This window comes from Glycine soja, chromosome 7 (assembly GCF_004193775.1).
Source record: "Glycine soja cultivar W05 chromosome 7, ASM419377v2, whole genome shotgun sequence".
Taxonomy (NCBI): domain Eukaryota; kingdom Viridiplantae; phylum Streptophyta; class Magnoliopsida; order Fabales; family Fabaceae; genus Glycine; species Glycine soja.
The window spans coordinates 40,484,659-40,512,272 of NC_041008.1; the positions used below are offsets into that span (position 1 = coordinate 40,484,659).

A 27,614-nucleotide genomic window follows, 5' to 3' on the forward strand; every position below is an offset into this window, starting at 1 on the left:
ATATATATTTTCTAACTTAGGGACAAGGGATGCAAGAATGCAGAAGATGTAGAACTAGAAACCTATGAACGTATAAGCGTATATATAATAGTATCTCTAGAATAATACTGCAATTGAAAACTCAGATTTCAGAGGGTAGAAATAAAAAACCATGCATAAGCAATAGATTAACAACAACTTGAAGTTAATATTTAAATTGAAGTACCTTCGTTATTATCTAGTAACATATAAGTACTTGTAAAATTTTGGTGCAAAAGTTAACATCAAGTTGGCATGGCCGAGTTGGTCTAAGGCACCAGGTTAAGGTTTTGGTCCGAAAGAGCAATAAAATTGTGACTCCATGACCCAATGGATAAGGCGCTGGTCTACCGAACGTGGAGTTAATATTTTTTTTTTCTACACAAGCTTCTACATGTGGAAGATTTTATAATTTTTATTTCGTTGAACAGAAAACATTATATATTTACAACCTTTGGTTGTTGGAGATATTATAAGATTTAGTTTGTTAATTAACTTGCTTGTATTGACATAATATAGCTAATTGAAACTGATTCACATTGACTTGTTATTTATTTTAACTCGGCTATCCTTGTCAGGCAACAAATTGTTGGTCCTCATACTACCAGCGGCCAAGTAATCATTGGTGCATGAATTTTTCAGCGCATCATTGCAAATAATAAATTATTCTGGATTCACATTTGAATCAAAATTATATATGATGGGAAATTGGGATGTTCCTTGACCGTGTCCAAGTCAAGACATGTATAATGTAATCACAAATTGTCTTATCTCCCCCCAATCAAGATTTTCGAGGAATCACCAACCTTCATAAATCCTAAAGAAGGAGCATGGTACGTAATGTAATGATCTTATCTTAATCTACACTTGTTTCTCCTATATCAATGGTCATTGGACATATTCCAATTATTTATGTTGACTTCAAATGCTTATTACTAATTAGTACTTTTCTTTGCAACTTCTGGTTATGAAAAACTATTGCCTAACTAGCTAGCTAGTAATTAAAATAAGGAGTGCCCTCTTTAAATTAAGTTCCATCTATTTATATATACTAAGATAAGCCGAAAAGTTTGGCATGCTGTTAGATTGTCATTACAGTAACCGTAATTTAATTCTAGCTAATTTGCTAAAGTACCAGCAAAATGTATCCTACAGTAGATGAACATGATGAGGTATATGCAGCTCATCATAGACATCCAGGGTATGTTCTACCAGTTGTGGTGCCACCAAATTATGGCCCTCCTCAAATTCCATCCTATGCTCCTCCATACATCAGCAACAGTGTTAGTGTAAGGGGTCCTGTGATTAGGACACAGCGATGGTCAACTGGTCTGTGCCGTTGTACTGATGATCCTGGAAACTGTAAGAACCCATGAATTATGTGATCTCATCTCTAAACAAAACTTAGATACAGTTCTACAAGCGCTTTGATCCGGTTCTCCAATCAGAATTGGAATTTCATCTCAAATACAAACATTTATTTTGCAGATTACTGAGATGAAACTCCAATTTTGATTAGAGAAAAACACTAAAAACACCTATAGAATTGTATTTAAGTTTTGTCCTTCTTCATTCTCAATAGTATAAACATCAAGCAACTGAGATATACTACGGTTGTTTATTTTCTAAGGTTTGGTCACTTGCTTCTGCCCCTGTGTTACATTTGGATTGATAGCAGAGATAGTAGATAAAGGCAATACAAGTAAGTTTTTAATTTTTATTAAACACTGCATATATGAGTACAATATATACTTCATAACGGTTATGCTTGCTTTTTTTTTTTTTAGGGGAACGGTTATATGTTATATCTAATTATCTATTGCAATTTTTTCTTGTCTTTTTGTTTCATATATGCAGCTTGCACTTGTGCTGGGGCTATTTATGGGACCCTACTAGCTCTGAGTGGGCTTGCATGCTTGTATTCTTGCTATTATAGGTCCAAACTGAGGGTACAATATGACTTACCAGAGGCTCCATGTATGGACTGTTTAGTTCATTTCTGCTGTGAAACATGTGCTCTATGTCAGGAGTATAGGGAGCTTAAAAACCGTGGATTTGACTTGAGCATAGGTAATACCTTCCTTAACTAGAGATTGACAAATAAATATACTGTCATCTCATCAATTTCCGGATCTCTACTTTCTTAATCTTTTTTTTTCCTAATCTTTATATATCATTTCAATTTTTTCTTTTGAAATGATGTATTGAGGGTGAGAATCTTGGTGAATTGTCAGACATCATATGGGTTTGCTGGCTAAATAATGCCTTTGAATCTTTGTCCTAAAATCAAGTGCTGTTTAAAAATTACTAATATAATGAGCTTGATCTATTATATGAATTTTCATTGGGACAAAATTTCACCTCCAATTTTAATTCGAGAACAAGATGAAAAACACTTAAGGTGCTATACTTTCATTAAATCTGATTGGAGGGATACAAAATTACTTTTTCTTTTTTCTGTCAGATTGACTTCGTTTTTTTTCCTTGATTATAATTAATCTGAGTTGTCGTTCTTCGAGCTAGAGTAATTTATTGCTTTTATTAAACTTCTTGTAACCGGACCATCAATATTTTAACCAAAAAAAGACTCAGTAACTTGGCATTTTGCGGTTACACGTATTAGAGACTATGATAATTTTAAAAAGCACTAGCTGCATCAAACTTTATAGATATAAAAGGTTGACAAAAATGGAGCATATAAGATTTCACCTTGTGGTTTTTGTTTGATTATTGTGGATTATTTATGAGCACTCCTTTACTTTCTCTTTTAAATGTATATGAAACTGACTTCTTGTTGGGTAATTAATTGAAATATAGGGTGGGAAGCCAACATGGAAAGACAAAGGCAAGGAGCTATAGTATCACCAGTAATGTCACAATCTATGACAAGATGAAAAGTGAAACCTCTTTAGGAGCATTTTGGTCTACCCTGAGATCGAGCTGTTGGTTGGTGCTGTTAATTTCAACTCCTTGTGGTGTGTGTCTATATATATATATATATATATATATATATATATATATATATATTCTGTTTGCTGCTTCGTTTGAGTTTTGTTTTATCAGGAGTTGGTTTGAGTGTTTTTATTATTCAAAAGAAATGAACATTTGTGTCAAATTATCTAATCCACAGTTATCAGGCTTTATCTTTTACTTAGACATCGATCCATTCAAGTTCCAATCTTAAATTTTAGTCTTATCAGTCTGTAATCCAAAAATTATTTTACCCTCAAAGGTCAAAGCATTGGACATACTCAATGGGACGACTTAAAGTGCTAATCATAGACACCAAAGTGAATGGCTAGAGTTGCATTACAAACATATATCAAAAAAGCCAGCTTACCAAACCCAAAAATAAAAAAAGCCAGCACGAGGATAATTTTCAAATTTTGATTGTTAATTTTTGTGTCACTCTTATCATGTGAAGGGTCGGGGGCTTGAGGAAGCTATCAAATCCCAATTTTTACATGGGTTAAATCTTGTAAATTATCTCTTTTTTCATTTTTGACCCCATAAGTTTATTTTTTTTAATTTTAATTCATGTAAATGGGCGTTTTTTCAATTTTGATTCCTGTGAATTCTTTGTTTATTTTTAGTCATAAATTTATGTCTTTTCAATTTTATTTTCTATAAGATTCTAATTTTTTTATTAAAAAAAATACAAACTTACAGGACTAAACATAAATAAAATATCTTATAAAGATCAAAATTAAAAAAATACAAACTTATAGAGATTAAACATGAAAAAAAAATTATAGGAACCAAAATTAAAAAATTAACTTAGATGAACCAAAAGCATATTTAAATTTTTCAATAATATAGATAGATTCAAATAGAATTTTTTCTTTATGATTTAGATACATCATATAATCAAAGTCGAGTTTATGAACATTTAAGAGAGTAAAACTCTCTCAAGTTTAACATCTATTTTTGGTTTACAAGAACTCCAACACATTTTTCCATAGAGAACCTAAACTTTATCACTTGGATCAACCCGCGTTGGTGACCTCCATGGAGACTTGATAATATCGTACTCAAATATAATATTAATATATGCAAACTTAGATTATGCACAAGATTAACTACATTAAATAATTATTTGTAAATTAATTAATGTTTATTTAGTTTATTAAATAAATAAGTTTAAGTTTAGATTAGACTATATACAAGAACTAAGTTTAAATTTTATACGCTTAAATTAAGAAATGATACATAATTATGTCAACACAAATATATTTATAAGATTTTTTTATGTAAAAAAAATTATGATTCAACAAGACATAAGTATATTTCAAAAACTAACATAAGTTGACACAAGTAGTTAAAAATCTCAATCCTCTCATCTTTCTCATCAATGTGGATTCAAATCTTTAGAAGTTACTTTCTTTGCTTGATGAATAGTCCTATCAAAAGAGATCTTCTAATGCTTAGGGAGTAGGGACTAGTTGATTGGCTCACTAAATAGAATTGAGTATCTTCCCATTCGACTAAATTTATGCATAAAAAAAAGTTTATTCCAAAAATTATTATTAACTAACTCTGATATTCTAAGCTTTTTTAAAATTTATTTTCACTCTTCATTAACTTCTGATAATAAAATATTTATTAAATATTAAATCAATAAACCTCAAAATACTTTCAGAAGAAATTTGACAAAAAAAAGAAAAATAATAGCCTTATAAACAAATCAATTTCGAATTTAGTACTCTTATTAATTTAAATTTTGAATATACGTTTTGAATAGATGCGTTCGTACATGCATCTTTGAATTTAAGTAATTATATTTTCTGATTATAAATTATTATTAGTCTCTCTTTTTTTTTGTATACAATGATGTTAATGAGGTTTGAACCTAAACCTGACGTACAAATTATCAAAACCTCTACTACTAGGCCTACCCTAAAGGGTTATTAATTTATTCTTCTTTTATCTTATTCACATGCCTTTCAAATGTGATCTTAATTTAAAATATTCTCTATAATCAAATTTTTATTTCAATTTCAATTTAACAATTTTTATCTTATATTGTTTTCTTTCTAAATTTGAATATTCACACATTAAAATAATGACTACATTTTAAACATTTTTTCTTTTTTATTTTAATATTTCTAAACATCAATATTTTTCCCATAAAGACCATAGGTATTTTCTAGGGAGGCAAATCCTATTTTGAGCTAGGTAAAACTATTATGAGTGACAACACTTTTATTTCATAATTCACTTAATTGCATCCTCAAGACTCGAATGCACCCGTTAAACTGTAACAATCTTGTGCGATCAAATTATAATGGTTTAACTTACAATAATTATTGCAACATTAATAACTTTATACAAAATGTGAATCTTATAACAACAACCATCAAATTATAATTATATATCACATTGATTGTTTATATCAAAGACAAAACTAAACAACCATAGAAATATAATAAAATGATTTATATTTGTATATATTTCAAAAATATACATTACCTAAAATTTGATGTACATGAATGAGGTATCATATCATTTTGAAAGAATATAATTTTTAATATATACCATTCACGTGAAAAGAGCTTTGAATATATGAGTTTTGAAATAAAATTATTTGATTAAAAATTATTAAATAATATAATAATTGGTGCAAGTGATATCAATGTAATTTTTTTTATTATCATAAGTAAAGTATTCACCAATTTTGTTCATAACTATTTTTACTAAAAAATTTGACTAATAATCTTTAATAACATTTTCTCTTCCTAACCATTTTTTTATTTATTTACAAGACTCAAACTCAAAACTTTTTTTAAAGAAACTAAGTTGAATAATATTTAGACTAACAATTTATTAGTAATACTAATGTAATTTGATCTTATAAATAAATAATGTATCTACATTATAAAAACATCATGTTCAATATTATCTCTAGAAATTTTTTCTTTGCACACAATATTATCTCTACAACAGTACACTTCATATTTTAATATCTTTCCTGGTAAAAGACAATTCTTTAAATATATTCTAGTCTTGAGAAATTAGTCATTTACTTTAGGTTGGACATACCCTAATTTGTTTTTAAAAAAAAAAACATTTTTCCTCTCTTCTTCTTATCCTAAAAGAAATCAAGGGATCCAAGTTGAGCAATGTACCTGAGTTCTTGTAAATCCTGATATCTCTTTAATTTATATGGATAAAAAAAATCCTAAAAGAAAGCAAATAAATAAGAGCATTAAATTTATTAAATAAAACATGCATGATCCATGATGTTGACCCAAAATAAGAACCCATGGCCCAAAAACAAAATGAGGAACCCAATCAAAATGTCCCCCTTCGAATAAAAATACAGAAGCGTCCTCCCTCCCTAGACCCTAGTTGTTTCTGCCACTGTTTCACTCAGAAATGGCGACGTTCACATCGATTCAGCGTGCGCGAACCACTATGCTCTCTTCCTCCTTCAAGCTTCGAACACACCTTATCTATGGCAACCACTTCACCCAAACCCTAACTACAAAATCTCTAACCACCTCTGCACTTCCACACGAGTATCAAAGATTCCCTTCCCAGCAAAACCAACACCAACCACCCTCTGATCCCACGCTTTTTCAGGGTCAACAACAATGGCAGCAACAACATCAACATCAAACTCAACCTCAACATTTCAACCCACAGACCCATAACTACCCCAACCCTCCTCCCCCTCCCAATCAATTTCCTCATCACCATAACCATCAATCTCGCCAACACAATGTTCCTCCTCGTCCATTTCCAGAAAATGGCCGAAACCATAATCAGTGGAACCCCCAACCCACACCACCTCAAAATCTCAATTTTCAAACACCCACTTCTCAAAATCCAAACTTTCGCATACCCACTACCCCAAATCGATGGAACAATCAAAACCTTGCTACCCCTAATCAGTGGAACCCTAGGTCTCAGGGGTTCCCAAACCCTAACCAATTCCAAAACCCTAATAACCAGTTGAACAACAATCAAACCTCTGTTCAATCACAAGCGTCCCCTGCTCCTCCTCCACAACCTCCTTCGATCACTGATTTGACACGTTTGTGCCGAGAGGGGAAAGTTAAAGAGGCAATTGAATTGATGGATAAAGGGGTCAAAGCTGATGCTGGTTGCTTTGCCCTTCTGTTTGACTCGTGTGGACAATCTAAGTCCCTTGAGGATGCTAAGAAGGCCCATGACCACTTTCTACAATCCACTTTCAGGAGTGATCTCACACTGAACAACAAGGTGATTGAAATGTATGGGAATTGTAAAAGCATGACTGATGCACGTAGGGTGTTCGATCATATGCCCAACAGGGATATGGACTCTTGGCACTTGATGATGCGCGGCTACGCAAATAACACCAACGGAGATGAGGCATTGCAGTTGTTTGAGCAGATGAATGAGCTTGGTTTGGAGATCACTTCGGAGACTTTGCTTGCTGTGTTGTCGGCTTGTGCCAGTGCAGAGGATGTGGAGGATGCTTTCCTACATTTTGAGTCTATGAAAAGCAAGTATGGAATTGAGCCTGTTGTGGGGCACTACATGGGGCTTTTGGATGTTCTTGGACAATCTGCATACCTCAAGGAAGCTGAGGAGTTTATTGACCAGTTGCCATTTGAGCCCACGGTAGCTGTATGGGAGAAACTGAAGCATTATGCTCGCGCTCATGGAGACTTTGATCTTGAAGACTATACTGAAGAGTTGATTGTTAGTCTTGACCCATCAAAAGCTGTTGCCAATAAGATCCCCATGCCACCTCCGAAGAAGTATACTGCAATTAACATGCTTGATGGCAGGAACAGAATTATTGAGTATAAGAATCCTACACTTTACAAGGATGATGAAAAGTTGAAGGCCTTGAGTGGGATGAAAGAAGCAGGGTATGTTCCTGACACAAGATATGTTCTTCATGACATTGATCAGGAAGCAAAGGAGCAAGCCTTGCTCTACCACAGTGAACGTCTAGCAATTGCCTATGGTCTTATTAGTACTCCACCAAGAACACCTCTTAGAATCATCAAGAACCTTCGAGTCTGTGGTGACTGTCACAATGCCATCAAGATCATGTCCAGGATTGTAGGGAGGGAATTAATTGTCAGAGATAACAAAAGGTTTCATCATTTCAAGGATGGAAAATGCTCTTGTGGGGATTACTGGTGAAAGAATCATTACTTGAAATCCTACAGTAGCATGGACATATCATTTTCTACCCGGCGTCTCCTTATACCGGGAAAACAAATGTGCGTGGAAGCTTTAACACTACTAGGATAGGAGATGAAATATGTAGTATGCACTGATTTAGAATGTATTTGCTTCTTGTTCAGAGATATTCACTTAATCTCTCTCTCTCTACTCAGGGCTAATACCTGTGATCCCATTAAAATTTGCTCTTAACATGGTTTTTGTATATTGGTTTTTTGGTTCCAGCAACATAACACTAGCTGTATTGATTGATCCATGAAAATTTGTAGAACAAGTTAGATTGTTTGAAGTTTGGTTTTGAAAAGATGTTTACAAGGATATCTTCGATCTTCATAGTTAAAGACGGTGTATTGGGGGAATAAATTCTTTTAGGCCCATGGGGTATGTGATTGCTTGTAACATAGATCATATTTTTTATAGTGTGTTTGAATAACACTTAAGAATCAATTCTATTCCTCAAAATCATGGCGGTACCATGAAAAAGTAGAAACAACTGATTGTTGTTGCTTTGCCTTTACCATGAAAAAGTAATTGATTATTTCTCAAGATAAATCTAATCCAAACACACAGCACTGATTTGGAATTGTAGTCTACAGCAACTGGTATGCTGTTAAAACAGCTGTCACTGGTTGCTGATTGCATTACGTGATGGCGCTTCTGAGCTTAGGCAAAAAAGAAATGGCGAGTCAGATTTTTACTCGTGGTGGAGAGCATGAAATATAAACTTTACTAAAAGCTAAGTCATGATATATGCAGAGAATCAACGAATTAAATATGAAGTCATGATTTTCAAGTACTTTATTTTCCCGTTTTTATTGTTAATTATTACCTTGTCTTTATTTTTTAACTTGTTTAATAGAATATCTTCTTTTGGCCTCTGATTTCTTAATTGATTTTTCATATCTCAAGCATGATTCTTCCATTCTCAAACATTTTTCCAAAGACGCTATTGATCTGGAAGCTCAGTAGAGCCTGAAATGTTTACCTTTTATTTCAGTTCTCTTATTTTTGGTTAAAATATGTTTGAGCTCCTGATATATAGCCAGTTTTACCTTTGTTCTCATATATTTTTCCTTCTAGCACTTGTGCTAACATATGTGACATGCTAGCATGTAAACCTATAACCAACTTAACAGAAGTTAACAATAAAGACTTATGATAAATTTTCAAACATCAAGAACAAAAAGATAGAAAAAGAATTATTAGGAATAAAACTCAAGTATATATAAGAAACACTAAAATATTTTAGCCTTTAATTTTTAAAGTGATGGGATGAATATTCAAGATTTCAGTTGAGTTTTATCTATAACTAACTTTTAACTTGATCAATTCTACCACTAGCGGCACAAGAGTCATTAGCTTTTTTTATCACGTGAGAAAACTCACACATGAGAGAGATGAAAAAACGTGAGTTCCACTGATTTCAACTTTAACTCTGCTCTAAATGACATTCACCAAACATGACGACCTATTTTCGTTTGCTTAAAATCACACTTACCAAACAGACACTAAGGCTTGGCGTCTCCTAACTTGATTCTCGACAAATTTTAAGTAATAAGGTAGAAATCTAAACACAAGAAAGTTTTTATATTAGTATTATTCATTACAAGCAATAGAGTTGTCCGTTTTAACAGTACAATTGTATTGTTCCACTGATTTTAAAATCCAGTTTATTTAACACATGCACAAATCTAAATACAGCACACATAGCTTTCATTGAGGTGATCCTAAATACAAGCTCAAGAAACATGATAGCCATAAACATTCAAACATGTCTCAGGGACTGTGTCATCATGGTTGTGAACTCGTCCATGTCAACCATGCCATCTCCGTCAGTGTCCACAGCTCTCACCATTCGCCGACAGTCCTCAATGCTGCACCTTTCTCCCAGCCTTCCTAGCGTTTCTTTAACTTCTTCAGCACTTATTCTACCGTCGCCATTCCTATCAAACGTCCTAAATGCACTATGTATATCCATCGTCCTAACCCCACCACCCTTGTTCTGAGCTTCCATAAATTCCTTGAAGTTGATGAATCCATCTCCATCCAAATCAACCACCCTGAAAATATTTGGCACTTCATGAACCGAGTCCCCCATGCCTAGAGCCTTCATGGTGGCTTTGTACTCCTGTTGAGAAATTTTCCCATCTTTATTGGAATCAAATTTGTCAAACACCTGCTTCATCTCATCAGCATTAGGCTGAAGAAACACACCCTTAAGCCCAGAGTTCTGCCTGTCCCGGGAGAACAGGCGCGATGGCTTCCTCAGGTATTTTCTCCTTGAGAGGTTGTATTGGAAGTCAAGGAAACTTGTCTTTGACATTTTATGCTGCGATGAATTTCATTTGACAAGAAAACAGGATATGGCCTTTTATATTAGCAAGAAATGGGAAGAGGCGGTGACATGCCCCTCAGCAGTACGAAACTTAAGATGCTAAATGAAAATGCAGGATATGAAAAGAATGGTGTGCGACAAAAGATAAGCATAATTTATGGAAAAGAATATATTCTTTCCAAAAGATACAAGTGTGTTTTCCTATCTTACTTTGTGGGGATATTTTTTTATCAAGTCAGTATTCTAGTGGTACAATCTTTACCAAGTCTAATCGTATCAATGTTCATTTACGTATTATTTTGAGGAACTACTATGGAAGAATAACTCATCAACATAAATAAAGTACAAATTCCCGAGGTGGAGAAAGGGAATAAAACAAGAATCTAAGACTGAGGGGTCCGAGAGGACCATCAACCATCATGGTGGTTTTCCATTCTCCAAATCCTCCATTACATCAATATCCTTGCGAGCTGTTATCTTCTGCACGTAACCTGCAAAACAGACATTAGGCAAATTACTCCAACTTGACATTCTTGAAAATAACAGTGAAGATAAAAAGAACATATGGAATTTCAGAAAGTTGACATGGAATTATGGTCACTCAGGAATGTTTTTGATAGAAACATCATGCATGTCCAATTGTCCATTAAGTCCGTGTGTCACTATTAGGAAAAGGTTTACTAGTAAAGCAGATAGTTTGCATCTAAGGAAAAAACACTTAAAACATGGGATAACCCATTTATATAAAAGAAATTCTAAGATGACCCCCAAGCAACACAAATATATTGATTTGTATTTTTATAACTAATGGCTAATGTGGTATATATTCAATAGTAAAAGGAACCTGAGAATGTATCCTTACAAGAAAGGTATACCCACTACAGGGAAGGGAGGGATACGATGCACACATTATATTCCTATCTAAAATACAACTTCAATATACAACAAAGCCTCTATCATCAACCCCTCACATCACATGTTTCACCATAGTATAAACCAAAAGGGAACAGGAAACATCCTAAACAGCAGAAGACTGTACAAAAGTGGTCACTTGGTATATTTCAGTAACTACGCCATGTGGGATATACCAACACTTCTGATGCATTAAAAAAATACAAGACTGAAATTAACAGTATATGATAAAGGAAGTTATGATTCAAACTAACTACAGGCAAAAGGAAACTAGAAAAGCAAGGGCACTATTTTAAGGTATCCCTTGAAATCTTTCTTTGTAATTGTGATGATGGGTGGAACAAAATCTACCAAACTCTTATGTTGGAAGTCATAAATTAGATGCTGTAATTCATATGACAACGAGACAGGAATCCTAATTCATATTGCATAACAACTCAAAGTCACAAAGAGAAACATCCTCCCCACCATCAAGCAATATTTTTTTCACCATACAGAGAAGTTGGGAAAAAGCTCAATGGAAATTAAGTGGAAACATTCTACATTAGAATGGCTAACTTGAATAGCAAACTTTCTAATATAATCTAAGACTTCAAATCTATAAAATGGAAAATTATGGTTAATAGTGCACCATAGCAATTTAGCATCGTGTCACATGGCCTGAATGCACAAGAAGTGGCATCGTATTCCATTATTATCAAGAGATGATAGAAGCCTGAATTGTGGGAAAATAGCAAACAAGTCACAACCGTCATGGTTGATATGGTTAACAAGCCATCATCTCAATTACAACAACCAAACACAGCACCTCAGCCTCATTCTCTCCTCGTTATTATTGGCTTGTTATTCGATTGATGGTGATTGTGTCTCTAGGCCACGAATTTTGATTATTAATGATATGTTCTTAATTTTGGGTAACCTTTGATTTTTTAGCACTTATATGAGTAAAGTACAAATTACATACTTTTTCCATTATTTTCAGTATAACACTATTCTGATACAGTACTTTTGGGGTCAGCAGCTCTGCACTGTGATCAGGGATCTATTGATAACTATGGGCAAAATAACTTTGCCCAAAGTCATAAATCAGATGACATGAATGGGGCATGGCTATAGCCATGCAATACATTAAATAAAGGTGCCTTGAATGAAAAAAAACAAAACATAAGCAGCAAAACAGTCCGTCTATGCTACATGTGAGCTAATTTAGCATGTTCACAGTTCACTTGAGAGATAAAATTATATCATGTAAATGATTTTTCATATAAAAGAATTTATTAAAACAGAAAAGAAGGTACAAAAGTGAAAGGATAAAAATTCCTCAAGAATTATATATAACAAAAATAAAAGGTTTGAAAAAGTACTAAGAACAAGAAACAGGTAATACAACAAGTCAATCTCTCTATTCTAACAAAGAAAACCCCACCCCCCATAGAAGACCAGTAGCAGAACACTAAAACGAAACTCGGTGAACTGATTGGATCCCAAAAAAACTTGAGGTAACAAACACCCAATAGAGATTCTAGCATTTCTTTCCAACTAGATACGTCAGATAATTGCCAATTGAGCAGTGTCAAAGCCTTTGTAGCACCTGTGCTGGTGCCAAATCTTCTAAATTAACACACAAGAACCGCTGGAGATCCTTGGGGAAAACCCAATCAGCCAGTTGTTTTCTCAAGTTTTAGCTATCACTCTTCTACCCTCTTCTATGTTGAAACAGTTAAGAAGGTAGAAAACTAAATTTACCGAAAAATCATGCCACTCAACAATTAATAATGTCATTGTGTGTAGTTAGGAGAGTTAGATGGATCCAATTTCTTAGAATCAAACAAAAGAATAAAGAGAAAATTCTCAAAATAGGTTGTTGTCATGACAAAAAGAACCAACAGGAGAATACTCATCCTCTAAATAAGCTAGTGTCACTGCCTAGTGGTGGGGGTTGAGGGTAGAATGCATGAGGTTGTAGGTTCGAACCTCAGTGCGACCATTGTGCATAAAAAAATTCAAAAACAAAAGGCTAGTGCCACATATATAGCATTTTTTAGGCAACCGGGCAAACACATTTACGTAGCCATGACATTTAAAGGTCATAACATAACACTCAACACATGTTCATCAAAAATAAGATTCACAACTTCATGATTAATCCCCCCACCCCTTTATCCAACACAAGTTATCACGAATAAAAAAGGCAAGGCATGTTGAAGGCAAATGTAATACCAATTCCCATGCAAGGAATGCATTTGCAGGTAACCGCTTTCCCTCTCTTGCCATAGTAGCTCACATATCCCGATCCTTGGCAACTACGGCACTTCCCAGTCCATTCATACACCACCTCTTTACAATCCTACAATACAATACAAGCCACACATTTCAAAATCAAAAAATAAAAATAAAATGTTAACTAGTTAAATTACTCAAACAGAACTAACTCACAATGCAAATAAGGAATCAAAAGAGACTAAAACCTGAATTTGGGGATCGCATTGGAGGCGCTTATCAATCTCTTCTTGCGAAACGGGCGAGGAATCGGGATACGTCATTGGAAGGGGAAGAGGCTCAGTGTCGTTGTCCAAGTAACTCTCATTCTTCCGAGACCATTTCTTCACCCTTATCGGCTCGTTTCCACCGCCGCGCCGTCCTTCCACGACGAGTCCTGCGCCGTCGGGAAACTGGCCTATTCTTAGGCCGCCAGCGACGGACTGGAAGAAGGAGGGGCCCGCGGAGAGGTCTCCGGCGGCGGCGCGGCACCGGAAGGACGAAGGATTGCCGGGGAAGAAGAGGTTGCTCGCGGCATTGGTAGCGAACATTCGCAGAAAAAAATGAACCGAAAGGAAAAGAGTGGAGTTCTTATTTTTTCTGGGGAAATGTGCAAATGTGAGGGGAATTATTATATTTATCTGCGTAATATTATAGATTGGTATTTTCAGTATTATGGTAATGGTGTGCAGAAGCACCGAAGCAGAGACCAGAGAGTATTTTTTATTATCGGATATATTTAAATTTAATTATTTATTATTATAAACGGATTTTATTTTATGATTGCTTCTCTCTTGATCGGATGAATTTGTGATTCGCTGCTATTAGTTGAAGTGGTAGGTTTCCTTATGATATGTTTGCCTAAAAGAAAGAAAATAGAAAGAAAAAAAAATACCAATAATTATATTTTTTTTTAATTAAGAGAAAGAAAATAAAAATTCACTTATAGACACAAAAGTTAAAATTTTTCTTTTCTTGCACTTTTCTTCTGATTTAAATGTCAATTTTTTTTGTTTTTTTTTTCACTCTTTTCCTCGTTTCAAACTAGGGTTAAGTTGAACATGAACATGGAAAACAAGGGCCGCGCGAGATACAACGACATTTAATCAGAAATAATTTTAGTATTTTAATTAATATTTTATATCAATTATTGAAAATATATGTATTTGATTTAGTTTATTTTAAAATAAATTACTGCATGTTTATATCATTTTATTGTTTTAAAATAATTATTATTATCCTATAAATAATCATCATTAAATATACAGTAAATAAATGTTACTAAACAAACTTTTTAGTACCTTCTTGATAGTTTTCAATGTTTTTTGAAACATTATTTTAAGTAGCATTTTTTAAAATATTAGTTTCTAACTTCTAACTTTTTATATTTTCTTATATTTTTATCCTCAATAAATTTATTTAATTTCCTAGTTACATTTTTAAAATAAATCAATATTTTATTATTTTTATGTCATTTTACACGTTTTATCTCTTTCAATAGCTAGTTTTATCAAACATTTATAACTAAGTAATTAATTTTTTAGTTTTAACTAGCAGCTAGCTTTTCCACCTTCGGTTAACTTTTTAACTAATTTTGTCAAATATAACCTTTGTCACATGTTAAACCAATGATGTAATTTTACACTAGGCTAAAATGTAATTTTCATCCCCTATTTTTTCAAATTTACAATTTAAGTTTTTTAATTTTTAATTGAGACATTTCATTTTTCACTTTTAAAAAAATGTGATTTTAGTCTTCTCATTTTTTAATTGAGAAATTTCATCCCCCAATTCTAGAAAAATATGTGATTTTAATTTCCATGACCAATTTCAAACATTGGTTGTGTACTTTTTAATTCTTTCTTTTATAAATTAATATTGGTTGTGTACTTTTTAATTCTTTCTTTTATAAATTAATGTTATTAGTAAGTAAATAATTAAAATAAGATTTGCCACATACTAATCAATTATAAATTTATTACCCTTAAAATAGTTGATTTTAAAAAAATAGGAAACCAAAATTATATTTTAACCCCTTACATTATAATCGAAATGAAAAAAAATTGAAATTGTGTTGTCATTGGTCGGTGAGATGTGCGGATAATTGAAAAAAAAAGAGCAACTCAATAGTTGAATCTATTACGTAAAGTAGTAAGATTTATTCTTTTGAATTGTTTCTTATCTAAATAAGATTTATTTTTCTAATCGAATTTAATTTTAGTATTATAACTTGAAATATTATAATCAATATGTTATATTATATCAAATATTAATATGTATAACTTGAAATAAGTATGTATTTAATTGAGGTATTAAATTTCAAAATTATTTTATATTTATTAAATAAATTCAAGTTAACTATATTTTAAAACTTAAAATTTATATAATAATAAATATTTAATTTGTGTAAAATTTAGCATGTATATTCAAGATCGGATATTGTATTATTATAAATGAATTTACATTAGCAAATATCCTTGGTGTGTGAATTTTTCTTCCAAAACACAAGAAGGCAGATAAATAATCTGACCATGATTTTGGAGAGAATTAATATAGGTCCACTTCATTAACAATAGATTCTTTCAATCATATTCTATCAAATATTTACTCAATATATATCACCATATAATTACACATATGCGTCTAATTTTTGCAGCAATAGCTTGCAATCATAATTCCCACGTGATACAGAAATAATGGGATTGGTATATGGTGCCAATTAATTACTTCTCGTCCCATTAGACACTATGATTGTATTAAAGCCTCTTCAGTCACGTACAAAACCTGTCGAATTTGCAATGGCTTGTGCTCATTCTCACGGATGAATCTCTAGAGCCATCTTGAAACCAAAAACACACAATTATAGTTAGTAATTTGTGAACTTTAGAGGAACTCTATTAATGTTAGTTATAGTTAATACTAGCATAGATACAAAAGTATAGTGTTGCGCTTACTTGTTCTACTTTCACTTCGCTTTGCTTTAAATTAGTGTTTGGTGACTTATTCTCAAAATCTGACTCACTGGTTTTACAGTCACCATTTGTCACAGAGCACACACAAGTTAGTAGGCAACTCTTGATAGATGTGAGAAAAGGAAGAGAAAGAATGGGAAAAATGAAGAGTGAATGTGACATGATCCATTGAAGATATTTGTCAAACCCAATGGGGTTGTAACTGGTTAGCTAAGGCATCATAGAGAGACAGAAGAAAAACATTTTAGTGGTTTTGTTCTGAAATTGTAAAATCTTACATTATACGCAGTTTTGGGAGTTTCTTTGTTGATGGAGGAAGTGGTCCTTCAAAGTTGTTCTTCTCCAAATGCCTTGGATTTAACCAAGATCAAAGAAAAAAAGGGAGTTAAAGATCAAGAAATCTCAGAAATTAAGAATAATGTGACATGATGCATCTTAATTTTTGGGCCACATACAATGTTTCTAACTCCTTCAGTCCACTCAAATCTGGGATAGTGCCTGAGAGTTTGTTTTCCCCAAGCCACCTATAACCAAATATTCACAAAGTGACTTGATTCAGTTGTTTGAAAAAACAAAAAGAAGGAATCACTTGTATTGGAATATTTGAAGTAAGAGGGCAGCATTCCATACAAATGCTCTAGTGCACTTAGACGGCCAAGAGTTGGAGGAAGTGACCCTGACACTCCAGCATTTGTCAAATTCCTTCACATTTACAAAAAACAAAACATGTGAATCCACCATTAGACATATGAAAGGCACAAGAAGATGACAATTGTTACTAGATGCATTTTTCCACTCTCAATGAATTAAGTCAAATTAAGATTACTTCAGTGGAATTTAATTATTGTTGTGGCCTATTAGTGAACTTACAGTGTCGTGACTCGTGCATGGAAACCATTAGAGCATGTAACTCCAGTCCAAGAATTTCCCTTAGGTAGGCAAGGATCACCATGCCAATCAGCAGGAGGATTCTGAATGCTTCTTGCCAAATCTTCCATTGCAATTACTAAGGATAACCACAACAACTAAGTGATTCAACAACTAGCTTATTGATTGTAATATAGGTTATGTTTGCATAAATTTCTCCATAAGTATTTATAGGAGAAGAAAATAAGAAAGCAAAACAAGTTGAACTTCTCTTATAAATGAAAATCAATTTATGCATTTTAGAGTTTGGAGAAGTTAGACGAAGAACTTCTATAAGTGCATAAATTGATTTTAACTTGTAGGCGGAATTCAATTCATTTTACCTCCTTGTTTTCTTCTCAAATGCTTATAACAAACTTTATTCAAACATGACCTCAGTCAAAGACATTGCAAAATAGTGAGATTAGTAAGTTACCATCTCTAGTATGAGTTCGACCACCAAGAGGTAGAACTTGATAAATTTCCCCGGCATTGATCACAGGTCCAACAGGTATTCCACTACCAGGGGTCAATGTAATTTTGGTCTGCCCTGAGAGTGGCCATTTTGCAGCATAAACAGTGACACCCTTAGTTGTGGCATTGAGGCTGGAAAAGAAGGTGTGGCCATTAATAGAAACATCAAAAATTCTCCAGCTGTAAGGGCTTGGATTTCTGTTGTCCTGAAAATAGAGGGAAATGTAGTAATAGGTGCTGGGAAGGGACATAGGAGGCCACTGAATCTCAAGTGTCTTCCCCCGACTAGTTGTCATTGCAGAACTGAATGCTTTCACTGGAGGTTGATTCCAAAAGTCTGAAGAAGTCACATTTGAATGGCTTTCCACAACAAGATTCTGGTCCTTGTATGGTTGCCACATCCGGTTTAATTTGTCATCTGGAAAACTAGGTCCACAAATAAACATTTTAATGATCAGAACTCTCATCATACCTATAATTCTGTATTTTCTATACCATTCATGTAAACACATATCGAGAATAAATCAAATATAAATTGGCACTCTAAAATATTTTTATATTATTATTTAATTATAAATTATTATATATGATAAACTTATATTTTTTATAATAATTATTTTAAAAGTCATATCAATAATGTGTTAACACTTGATGCTAATGAAAATTTATGATAAACTTTTTTTTAGCACCTACCCTCAATGCCAATGAAAATTCATGGTCAACTTCTTCCTTTCGAAGCACCCTACTCCCTAGAAGAAGTTGAATCTGTTTTGCTTCTTTGAAAGAGAGAGATGTTCAAACTACTAGACGATGGAGACATACTTGCTCCATACTACGTTGATGGTATGAACAACTTTTTTAAAAATTTGTCAATATACATAATGGAATGATGGACCTTGACTGGTTAAATATCATATAATAATTTATATTTATTGTTATTGGTTCTTATGATAACAAGAGTTACATTCACTATACCCCATATATACAAAATTAAATTATTTTACCCCATACTCTAAAATTAATTAAAAGCAATACTCTAAAGAAAAATAAAAAGATGAAACATTCAATTACCTAATGATATCTTCAGCTCCAAAGGCATGCCTGGCAACGGTTAGAAGGGCATATTTGTTAAAGTCGGTAGGATTATAAAAAGAAGCATCCAACCTCTTCACCTCCAAGGCCGAAATGAAGGGGCTTGCGCCACCCGTGTGTGCATTCCTTGCCAAGCACACACTCAAAGTCTTCCCCGATGGCACCACCACAATATCAAAGTAAGAACTAAGACCTTTGGCATAATCCTCTGTGGTGTTCACAACACTCCATCTTGTCCCTTCAATGATTTGATCAAACACCGGAGGCTGCTTATTCCTTCCATCAAAACCTCCATAGTAGTACATTGTCTTCACAAGGTATTTGCTGCCTTTAATGACGGGCAATGAATAACAATATTTTTTAGCCGACGTGTCGGGAAAGTATCGCAATGTTGAGAGTATTGGCAACAAGTCTGGCTTGTTGATGGTGGTGGTTTTGCCCACCTTGATGTAACTTTCATCAGGAATGTATGTGAGATTGTCTACCGTTACCTCTTTGGTGCCCCCACAGTCTAAGAAATAAGCTGCATGCATGCGTAAATTCTCCATGGTTAGGGTAGATGCATGAGGACATCTCTTTGATTTTCATTGTCAACATTACGCATAAAAAAATAATCTCCATGTTACAAAATTTTCATGCATTTAAGGGTAAGGACTTAAAAAATAGTTCATGACCGATTTCAGTTGTAACATGAAAGGATTTTGGAGTTTATGTGGCCGTAACACAATCACAATTGAAGCATTAGCCTTTAAATTTTGTCAATATTAAAAATCACAACAAAACTATGACCACGATGCAATTTTGAAACCGTATATGATTTTATATCATGCATTGAGTAATGATATATAAACATCAATATTTCATTAACATTTTTTTATGATTATCATATCATATTATCTGTCATGTTTACACTTTTTTCTCCTCTCACTTTCCCTCTAATAAATGTTAAATAGGATTTGGTGTCTATGATTATTTTCCTCATGCATTTATGGGTGCAATCAAAATACCTGGAAAAAGGTATTAAATTGTGTACATATTAGAAATAAAGAAAGAAAAAACTTAACCCATTAATCTATGAACATAGTGAATGCAAATTCATTATCTTGTTGGGGGGCTTAATTTGAGTATTAATATAATTTGTACCTAGAGGGATTGAAGCTAGGGCAGAGTGGGCGAGGACAGAAATAATGACAAGCCACAGGAGGAAGACGGAGGGGCTCATATTGTCATAAGCCACTGCCCCACCTGAGAGCATGCGATTTGGGAAGGTTTTTTTACGGTTTTGTTGAAAACAAAAGAGAAAGAGAATGGCATGGCCTGGTTTCACATTCACAAGGGTTGACACGTCCAAGGCTCTCCTGAAAGATAGTGATAGTCATGGCTTGACTTGGTCATATGTCCATCCATTCTGTAATTTATAAAGCGACATTAGCGTTAGTTGGTATTACGGGCAAATAGTTTCTTTGGATTATTGAATAGAGTTATATTAATTATTCTAGGAATATAATAATTTTATAATATTATTTTTCTAATTTTTGTTATCTATGTTTGTAATCGTACAAATAAAAAATTACATGTTAATATACATGAGTCCTTGACATGTTTCTCTTGTATTTCTGTTCCGATAATGAAAGTTAAAAGATCGAAATATTTGTTATTAATTTTTTTGGTAATTAAATCCTAAAAGTTTGGGTCTTTCTTAGAAATAATCCTCTCGGGACATCCTACCAAAGGTAAACATGGAAAGGAATATTTAGTTCCTGACTCCAACTATAGTAAGGACTAAATTCTCTTTGTTAATAATGTTAGGGACCAAATTGATTGATGATGTCAATGACATAAACTAAATTGATTGATGGTAATCAAAGTTAGGAATTAAATTTGATTTTTCATAATTAAGAACCAAATTGATTGGTGATATCAATTTCAAGGACGAAATTGATGTTTTACTTAGAATTAGAAAGGATTAAAAGTGGCAAGACAAGAAAAATGTGAATGATGGTGTACTGAGGATCACATTTTTTTCATGGAAGGCAAGACAAGAAAAATAAAATCTCAAATTGCCAGTTGTATGTCATTGTTCCATAGGATTCACTTTTCAAGTTTTATCCTTGAAGACTTGGAAAAGTGCTTCAGATTTGGCAAATCTACATCCTAATAAGTGGAGTCTATTTTTCATTGAATATAAGCCAAGCCTAAAAGATAAAATTCAACCCTAAATCTTCAAAAGAGAAAAAGAGAAGGGTGGCAAACAACACAAAAGAACGTTATGCAATGGGGATCCACACAAAAACAAGCACAACATTTATTTAAGATTTTAACAATTTTTTGTCATATTTTCATTCAAAACTCTAGTGATGGCTATGAAATACAATTACATGTAAAAAAGATTGGGGTATATCCAAATCCTACCAGGCAATATGACAATGGTTGAATAATGTAAGCTGCACAAGTTAATGTCCATCATTTTAACAAGAAACATATATAGTTGTATAAAATTGCACAAGCAACTGTATGAGTTCAACTGGTTATTATTTAAACTTTTTTTCAATAATTATATACAGCTACGTGCACAATTTGTCAATTAGAAAATAGCCATAAAAGATGCAAACATCTCATCTTAATGGATGGGAATGATAGCAATAGCCTAACCCTAAATGATTAGAGTACAAAACACGGGTTTGGCATTGTTGAACCATGGAATTGACATTGTGACCTAGATTTGTTGATTTCTTGCCAACACTCTTTATGACTTCTCATTTTGTCTACCTGTCTCCGTGTCTCTCTCAGTATTCAAGCAACAACAGTAAGCAAAAATTTCCTTCACCATGATGCATGAGCATGACAACTGATTTCATGCTAAGAATTTGTATTATAAATCTATAAAATAATAATCCTAAAATTATAATTTGATGACAAAAATAAAAAAATGACCTACCAATATAAAGAAAGTTGTAGAGAGGAATGCCTTGAGTACAAAAAGCATAACACTCAAAGCCACAATCTAATATATCTAATGTAAAGGAGTAGTATGTGGAAATGTCCAAAATGGACATCTTTTATCATTGACACTTGGCTTACTAATTGAAAAAATTGTAATTTTAACAATACATATGACTTCAGTACTCTATCTTCTCCCTTTTTTTTCTTATATTCTAAAGCCTTCCCCACTAAATGGAGTCTTTTCACTTTCTCTTTCTTTTTTCCTGTGACTCAGTTTAAGATGGAAAGACCAAAAGGTTCACACAAATGTTCTTCCATCCTTTATACTAAAAGTGCTTCATCATTGTTGTCGTCTTGGCAGACGTGCTTCTTCCATCAATCATGTGGAAGCACTGAAGAGATTTTGACAAAGAAGATATTTGACAAAGAAAAGATCATGAAGCCATCGAGAGGACTTGCATGTTCAAAACTAGGTATTGATTTTTCTCGAGTTTGTTGTTGATTTTGTTGTTGATATTCTCTGTTTGTTCCTATCAATGATGAAATTGATGATGAAACCCCTCTACACAAATATGTGTGTGTGTTAAAATTAATGGTTAAAATTTCCAATTTTCCTCACATATTTACTCTCTTAAAAATATATACCTTGAAACCATTCATGCTAATTTTTCTTAGATAAAGCTACTTCCATTGTTAGGAAATATCAAAGGTTGCTCGATAAAGTTTAATGGCATTGCTTTTTCTGGTTTCATTGTATATATAACTATGACACAACTGTCATGGTTAAGCATGATGTGCAAGGACAAAGAAATTAGTCTAAACAGATTATATCATTAAAAAAAATATTTTGTTTTAGTAATATTGAACATGACAAAAAATTCCCTCTCAAAGTTTGTTACAAATAATTTTATGTTCCTAAGTTTCACTTGAAAGTAAAGGAACTTTTGTATTTCAATAAATTTTTAATACAAGCACCAATCACAATTTAATTGACTAACCCCTATTAAGGGAAATAACAAAAGAGGAAATGGAATTGTCAAAGAAGGTATCTCCTGCAAGATATTTACTACATTTTATGTTCTTTGTTGTTTGAAATGCACAATTCGAGGGATGATGTGTTATAGGAAAGCTCAGCAGGAGGTAGGGACAAATAACTACATGGTTTCCCTTACGTTAGTATGTTACTATGTTTATAATTTTTTTCTTCCCATAATATAGATTTGGAGGCTGCAATAGGTTGTGAATTATCCCCTAAGGCACATGCCCAGGCGGATCTTAAGTTGACTTATGGTAAGCAGAAAGAAGAGCAAAAGCCTGAGGCCGCTAATATTGCTTTAATTATGCAAAGGTGGGTTCAATAATTATATGGATCAAACTTCATGTATTTTCTTAATTATTGAATGTTCAAGTCTATAGTTGCTTCTTTTTTACCCCAATTATTTATGATTTCAGAAATGAAGCTCTTCGGGTCATTTTCGTTGTTGTTGTTGAAACTTCAAAAAAGGGAAAAGTGAAAGCTCATATCAACGGGAAGCACAATGTGTTATTCTTCTACACTTTTTGTATATACATAAGCATTTTATACTATTTATATGTATACTTTAGTTATGATTTAGGACATAGGGCTCTTCTTAAGTCTGGTTGAAAAGACGTAGCTGTTAATCTGTTGTAACAAGAATATGATAACTATTTTACTTTTGCTAGCTTCTGTTATTGAATTAGATTGCCATAATTGCTTTGGTTGCTTTCTTTTACTTTTCCTACCTCCCTTTAGTTTATAGATAAAATACGCCCTTTTCAGATTTTGTTTTTTTTTTCTTTGAAGCTTAGGTATGGCTTCCAAACACATCTTGAAAGAGCTCAACAATCTGTAGAAGGATCCTTTTATGTCATGCAAATAAGCTTCTTGATCCTTTTTTCTGATTTTTTCATCTTTTTTGTTGGGGTCTATGTAACAAAAACTATTATTTGTGATTATATATTTATATATTTATTGCAGTGTGTTATCTAATATATCTAATGTAATGGAGTAGTCTGTGGAAATGTCCAAAATGGACGTCTTTTATCTTAAATCTAGATTTCATTTTTTAGATTCAGGCATGAGTTTTGTATTAGATTGTGTTGTAACAATTAAATCATTCAAAATATGCTCTTTAGATTGTGGAAATGTCCAAAACACTCAAGATGTCCAAATACTACCACAAATCTAGCTTGGATAGTGGCCAACCTCCAAATCTAAGAATATCTCATTAGAAAAGTTTTTAGCTTTGATTACTAGTCTTGAAATCATAGCATCAGGGTCAAAGATGAATTTCTAACCTAATTTTCCCAATATAGTCAAATTGAAACCATATAGATCACGAAATCCTATTCCATCATCCATCACAATACATAGTAAGGGAAAATTATAAGGATCTAGAAAATGTATGAAATTTGCAAGTTAACAGTAAAATCTGTTTTTTTTTTTTTATGGAAGGCTTGCAAAAGTTGCCCCCAACCCTTGTCAGACGATATGAGAAAATAATGTCTAGTGTAGCCTGCTGTATATTATGTAAGGCAGTTATGGAAAATTGTTGTCATATCTTAATCACATGTCCTACTGGCATAATGTGTTGAATTTCAATTGACCTATGGGACGCTATTGAACCTTTGCTAAATGTAAAAAAAAAATCTGATTTGTTCTTTAAAGTATGTTGTGATTGATGAGCTAAACAATATAGTTATGCATCTATCAGATAAAATTCTTAAATTATATCTAGTGTTTATTGTTCATACCCTTATACCTTTTTTATGTGATTTAGATTTAATGTAGTTTTTCTTTGTCAAATTGGTATCGTCATGTTTTGGAATGGCTCCCACAAAACTCCAATCATAGGGATATTACAATCTTAATGATATTTGTTGTTTTTTTTATAAATAAATAAAAGAAGCAAAAAAGGCATATATATATATATATATATATATATATATATATATATATATATATATATATATATATATTTGTGTGTGTGTGGCACTCGAATCATGTAAGCAACTCTAAGCATCATTCACCAATCTATTTAGATTAATAAGATTGAACTTGTTTTGTAGCTCACTTTTTTTATCCTTCTCCCAAAGAGAACAATCTCTTCTCCAAGAAAGATTCCACTTCCATGTTTATCCCACACATATCCCTATGTTACTGACAGATTATGCTTGTTGTGTTGATATGGAAAACAACCTAGGATTTAAAAATTTTGCTCACCCAACCAAACTATCTGTCCAGAATTTTATCCTCTCCCCATTACCCATTTTCCATCTCTTACCCTCCTCAAACCATTTTGAAGATTCTCGACCCCCACAATCCAAGCATAAACCTCTCCATCAAATTTATGCTTTTGATGTGTAATTAGCATTAATAAGATCCTCGCCACCCACCATACTTAGTGATGGGGAAAACAGGCCAACACAATAACAAACTCAATAATAGAGCAATAGGCAGTGAAAATAAATTCTCCTAAACTCGCAAGAACATGTGAGGAGCACCAATAAAATATAGAGCGCAAAATAGAAATCAAGAGCACACAAGAGACACAATTTGTTTAACGTGGAAAACCCCTCGATGCAAGGGTAAAAACCACAAGTCGTCCAGACCAAAGAAATAACTCTACTATGATCATTAAAGGTACATGAGATTCTCCAACAAGTACACTGAAATGTGCTACAAACAGCTAAATCAAAATAGAGCACCAATGCTTACAATAGAGACAAGAAGATGAAACTCCAAAATGCAAAGTAGAGAATACGAAACACTTATCTCCCTCTCCAGATATCTTTTTGACAATCCAACCGAACAGTTTGAAGCATCATGGGTGTAGAACCTGCTTTCCAAAAGTCAGCCCAATCCAACAATGAACGAATCCGCAGTTGCAATCTGAAAAACGCTCTCTGGTGGGTGTGTGAAAATCACAATGATTTTCCCTTTCCTTTCTCTCTCAATGTTTTGTAATTGTTTTTCCCTCACAAATGAGTATCTTTCTCACCCTAATTTGACCCCTCTCTACTTAAATAAGTGAGACAAAATTAGCTTTCTCATTTAGGCCTTTACTCCACATAGGAAGGGAGCCTAAAAAACCTAACAAATCTCCCCCTCACAACTATGTGGAGGTGACCGCCAAACCGACGATCTCACAACAAGCTTCAAACTTTCCTCTTAGTAATGCCTTAGTCATCATATCAGCACCATTATCATCAGTATGAATTTTTTGCCAACTCCATCAGCTTAACATCCAAAGCATCTTGTATCCAATGATACCTCACATCAATATTCTTAGACCTACCAAGATGAATAGCACTCTGAATATCCATAAATAGTAGATATTTATCTTAAACAAAACCAAGCTCCAGCAAGAATTTCTTCACCTATAGAAACTCCTTGCATGCTTCGGTAATGGCAATGAATTTTACCTCTGTAGTAGACAAAGCTGCACATTTCTACAGCTTGGACTGACAAGTCATAACTCCCCCTACAAATTTAATCAAATAACCCGAAGTGGACCTCTTGGAATCAATGTCTCTAGCTATATCTGAGTCTAAGTACCCCACCAACATAGGCTTATCACCACCAAAACAAAGCCTCATATCAACAGTACCATGAAGATACCTCAAAATCCATTTCACAGCATTCCAATGCTTTCTACTTGGGTTTGACAACAATTTACTGACTGTACCAACAACATGTGCTATATCTGGTCTTGTGCATACCATTGCATACATCAAACTTCCCACCCCAGATGCATAAGGAACCTGTTGTATATCTAATTTCTCATATTCATTTGATGGAATCTATTTAGAACTCAGCTTAAAATGAGTAGCAAGAGGAGTGATCACCACCTTAGTCTTTTCCATTTGGAATCTTTGTAACACTCTTTTGATGTAGTGTTCTTGTGATAACCACAACTTCTTCTCTTTTCTATCACGCATGATTCTTATACCAAGAATTTGTTTAGCAACTTCCATGTCCTTCATGGCAAATGACTCACCCAATTGCTTCTTCAACCTGTCAATCCTAGAAACATTTTTCCCAACAATAAGCATGTCATCAACATACAATAACAGGATAATGAAGTCATCATCAGAAAAATTTCTAACAAAGACACAATGGTCAGAAGTAGTCTTCCTGTAGCCTTGCTTACACATAACAGACTCAAACTTCTTGTACCACTGCCTCGGAGCCTGCTTCAAACCATATAGGCTCTTTCTTAGCCTATACACATAGTATTCTTTCCCTTCAACATGAAAACCATCAGGTTGCTTTATGTAGATCTCTTCCTCCAAATCACCATGAAGGAAAGCAATTTTTACATCCATATGTTCTACCTCCAAATCAAGAGTAGAAGCCAAACTTAACATGGTTCTAATGGATGACATTTTCACCACGGGAGAAAAGATCTCATTAAAATCAACACCCTTCCTTTGACTATAGCCCTTCACCACTAATCCGACTTTGTACCTCAAAGATGTAGAGTTACTTTCATGCT

At 33.3% G+C, this 27,614-nt stretch overlaps 3 protein-coding genes and 1 pseudogene across 4 annotated transcripts; 2 read left to right on the forward strand and 2 right to left on the reverse strand.

Annotated features, from left to right (window-relative positions):
* The first annotated feature begins 950 nt into the window (after nt 1-950).
* LOC114419684 (protein PLANT CADMIUM RESISTANCE 2-like) lies at nt 951-3,203 on the forward strand. The gene is made up of 4 exons (XM_028385429.1): nt 951-1,380; nt 1,649-1,720; nt 1,876-2,088; nt 2,836-3,203. Exons 1-4 carry the CDS (start codon nt 1,161-1,163, stop codon nt 2,910-2,912), a joined length of 582 nt encoding a protein of 193 aa, XP_028241230.1. The 5' UTR covers nt 951-1,160; the 3' UTR covers nt 2,913-3,203.
* Nucleotides 3,204-6,295: 3,092 nt separating this feature from the next.
* Nucleotides 6,296-8,522, forward strand: LOC114419685 (pentatricopeptide repeat-containing protein At2g15690, mitochondrial-like). The gene has a single exon (XM_028385430.1). The coding sequence runs from the start codon at nt 6,394-6,396 to the stop codon at nt 8,158-8,160; it is 1,767 nt and encodes a 588-aa protein (XP_028241231.1). The 5' UTR covers nt 6,296-6,393; the 3' UTR covers nt 8,161-8,522.
* Nucleotides 8,523-9,768: 1,246 nt separating this feature from the next.
* Nucleotides 9,769-14,408, reverse strand: LOC114419686 (annotated as a pseudogene). Its single transcript, XR_003668279.1, has 4 exons — nt 13,918-14,408; nt 13,670-13,796; nt 10,946-11,069; nt 9,769-10,531 (listed from the first exon to the last, which is right to left on the reverse strand). The product of XR_003668279.1 is annotated as a calcium-dependent protein kinase 18-like (transcript).
* Nucleotides 14,409-16,285: 1,877 nt separating this feature from the next.
* LOC114419967 (probable LRR receptor-like serine/threonine-protein kinase At1g51810) lies at nt 16,286-20,425 on the reverse strand. The gene is made up of 9 exons (XM_028385798.1): nt 20,296-20,425; nt 19,132-19,675; nt 18,023-18,486; nt 17,551-17,686; nt 17,311-17,382; nt 17,136-17,204; nt 16,959-17,030; nt 16,663-16,729; nt 16,286-16,547 (listed from the first exon to the last, which is right to left on the reverse strand). Exons 1-9 carry the CDS (start codon nt 20,405-20,407, stop codon nt 16,524-16,526), a joined length of 1,560 nt encoding a protein of 519 aa, XP_028241599.1. The 5' UTR covers nt 20,408-20,425; the 3' UTR covers nt 16,286-16,523.
* Nucleotides 20,426-27,614: the final 7,189 nt, after the last annotated feature.

Coding starts and splice junctions, on each gene's coding strand:
- LOC114419684 (XM_028385429.1), top strand. CDS start 1,161: ATGTATCCTACAGTAGATGAACATGATGAGGTATATGCAGCTCATCAT. Junction 1,381..1,648: donor TACTGATGATCCTGGAAACT/GTAAGAACCCAT, acceptor TTATTTTCTAAG/GTTTGGTCACTTGCTTCTGC. Junction 1,721..1,875: donor AGTAGATAAAGGCAATACAA/GTAAGTTTTTAA, acceptor TCATATATGCAG/CTTGCACTTGTGCTGGGGCT.
- LOC114419685 (XM_028385430.1), top strand. CDS start 6,394: ATGGCGACGTTCACATCGATTCAGCGTGCGCGAACCACTATGCTCTCT.
- LOC114419967 (XM_028385798.1), bottom strand. CDS start 20,407: ATGCTCTCAGGTGGGGCAGTGGCTTATGACAATATGAGCCCCTCCGTC. Junction 18,487..19,131: donor GGAGCTGAAGATATCATTAG/GTAATTGAATGT, acceptor TTGTGGACCTAG/TTTTCCAGATGACAAATTAA. Junction 17,687..18,022: donor TCGAACTCATACTAGAGATG/GTAACTTACTAA, acceptor GGTTATCCTTAG/TAATTGCAATGGAAGATTTG.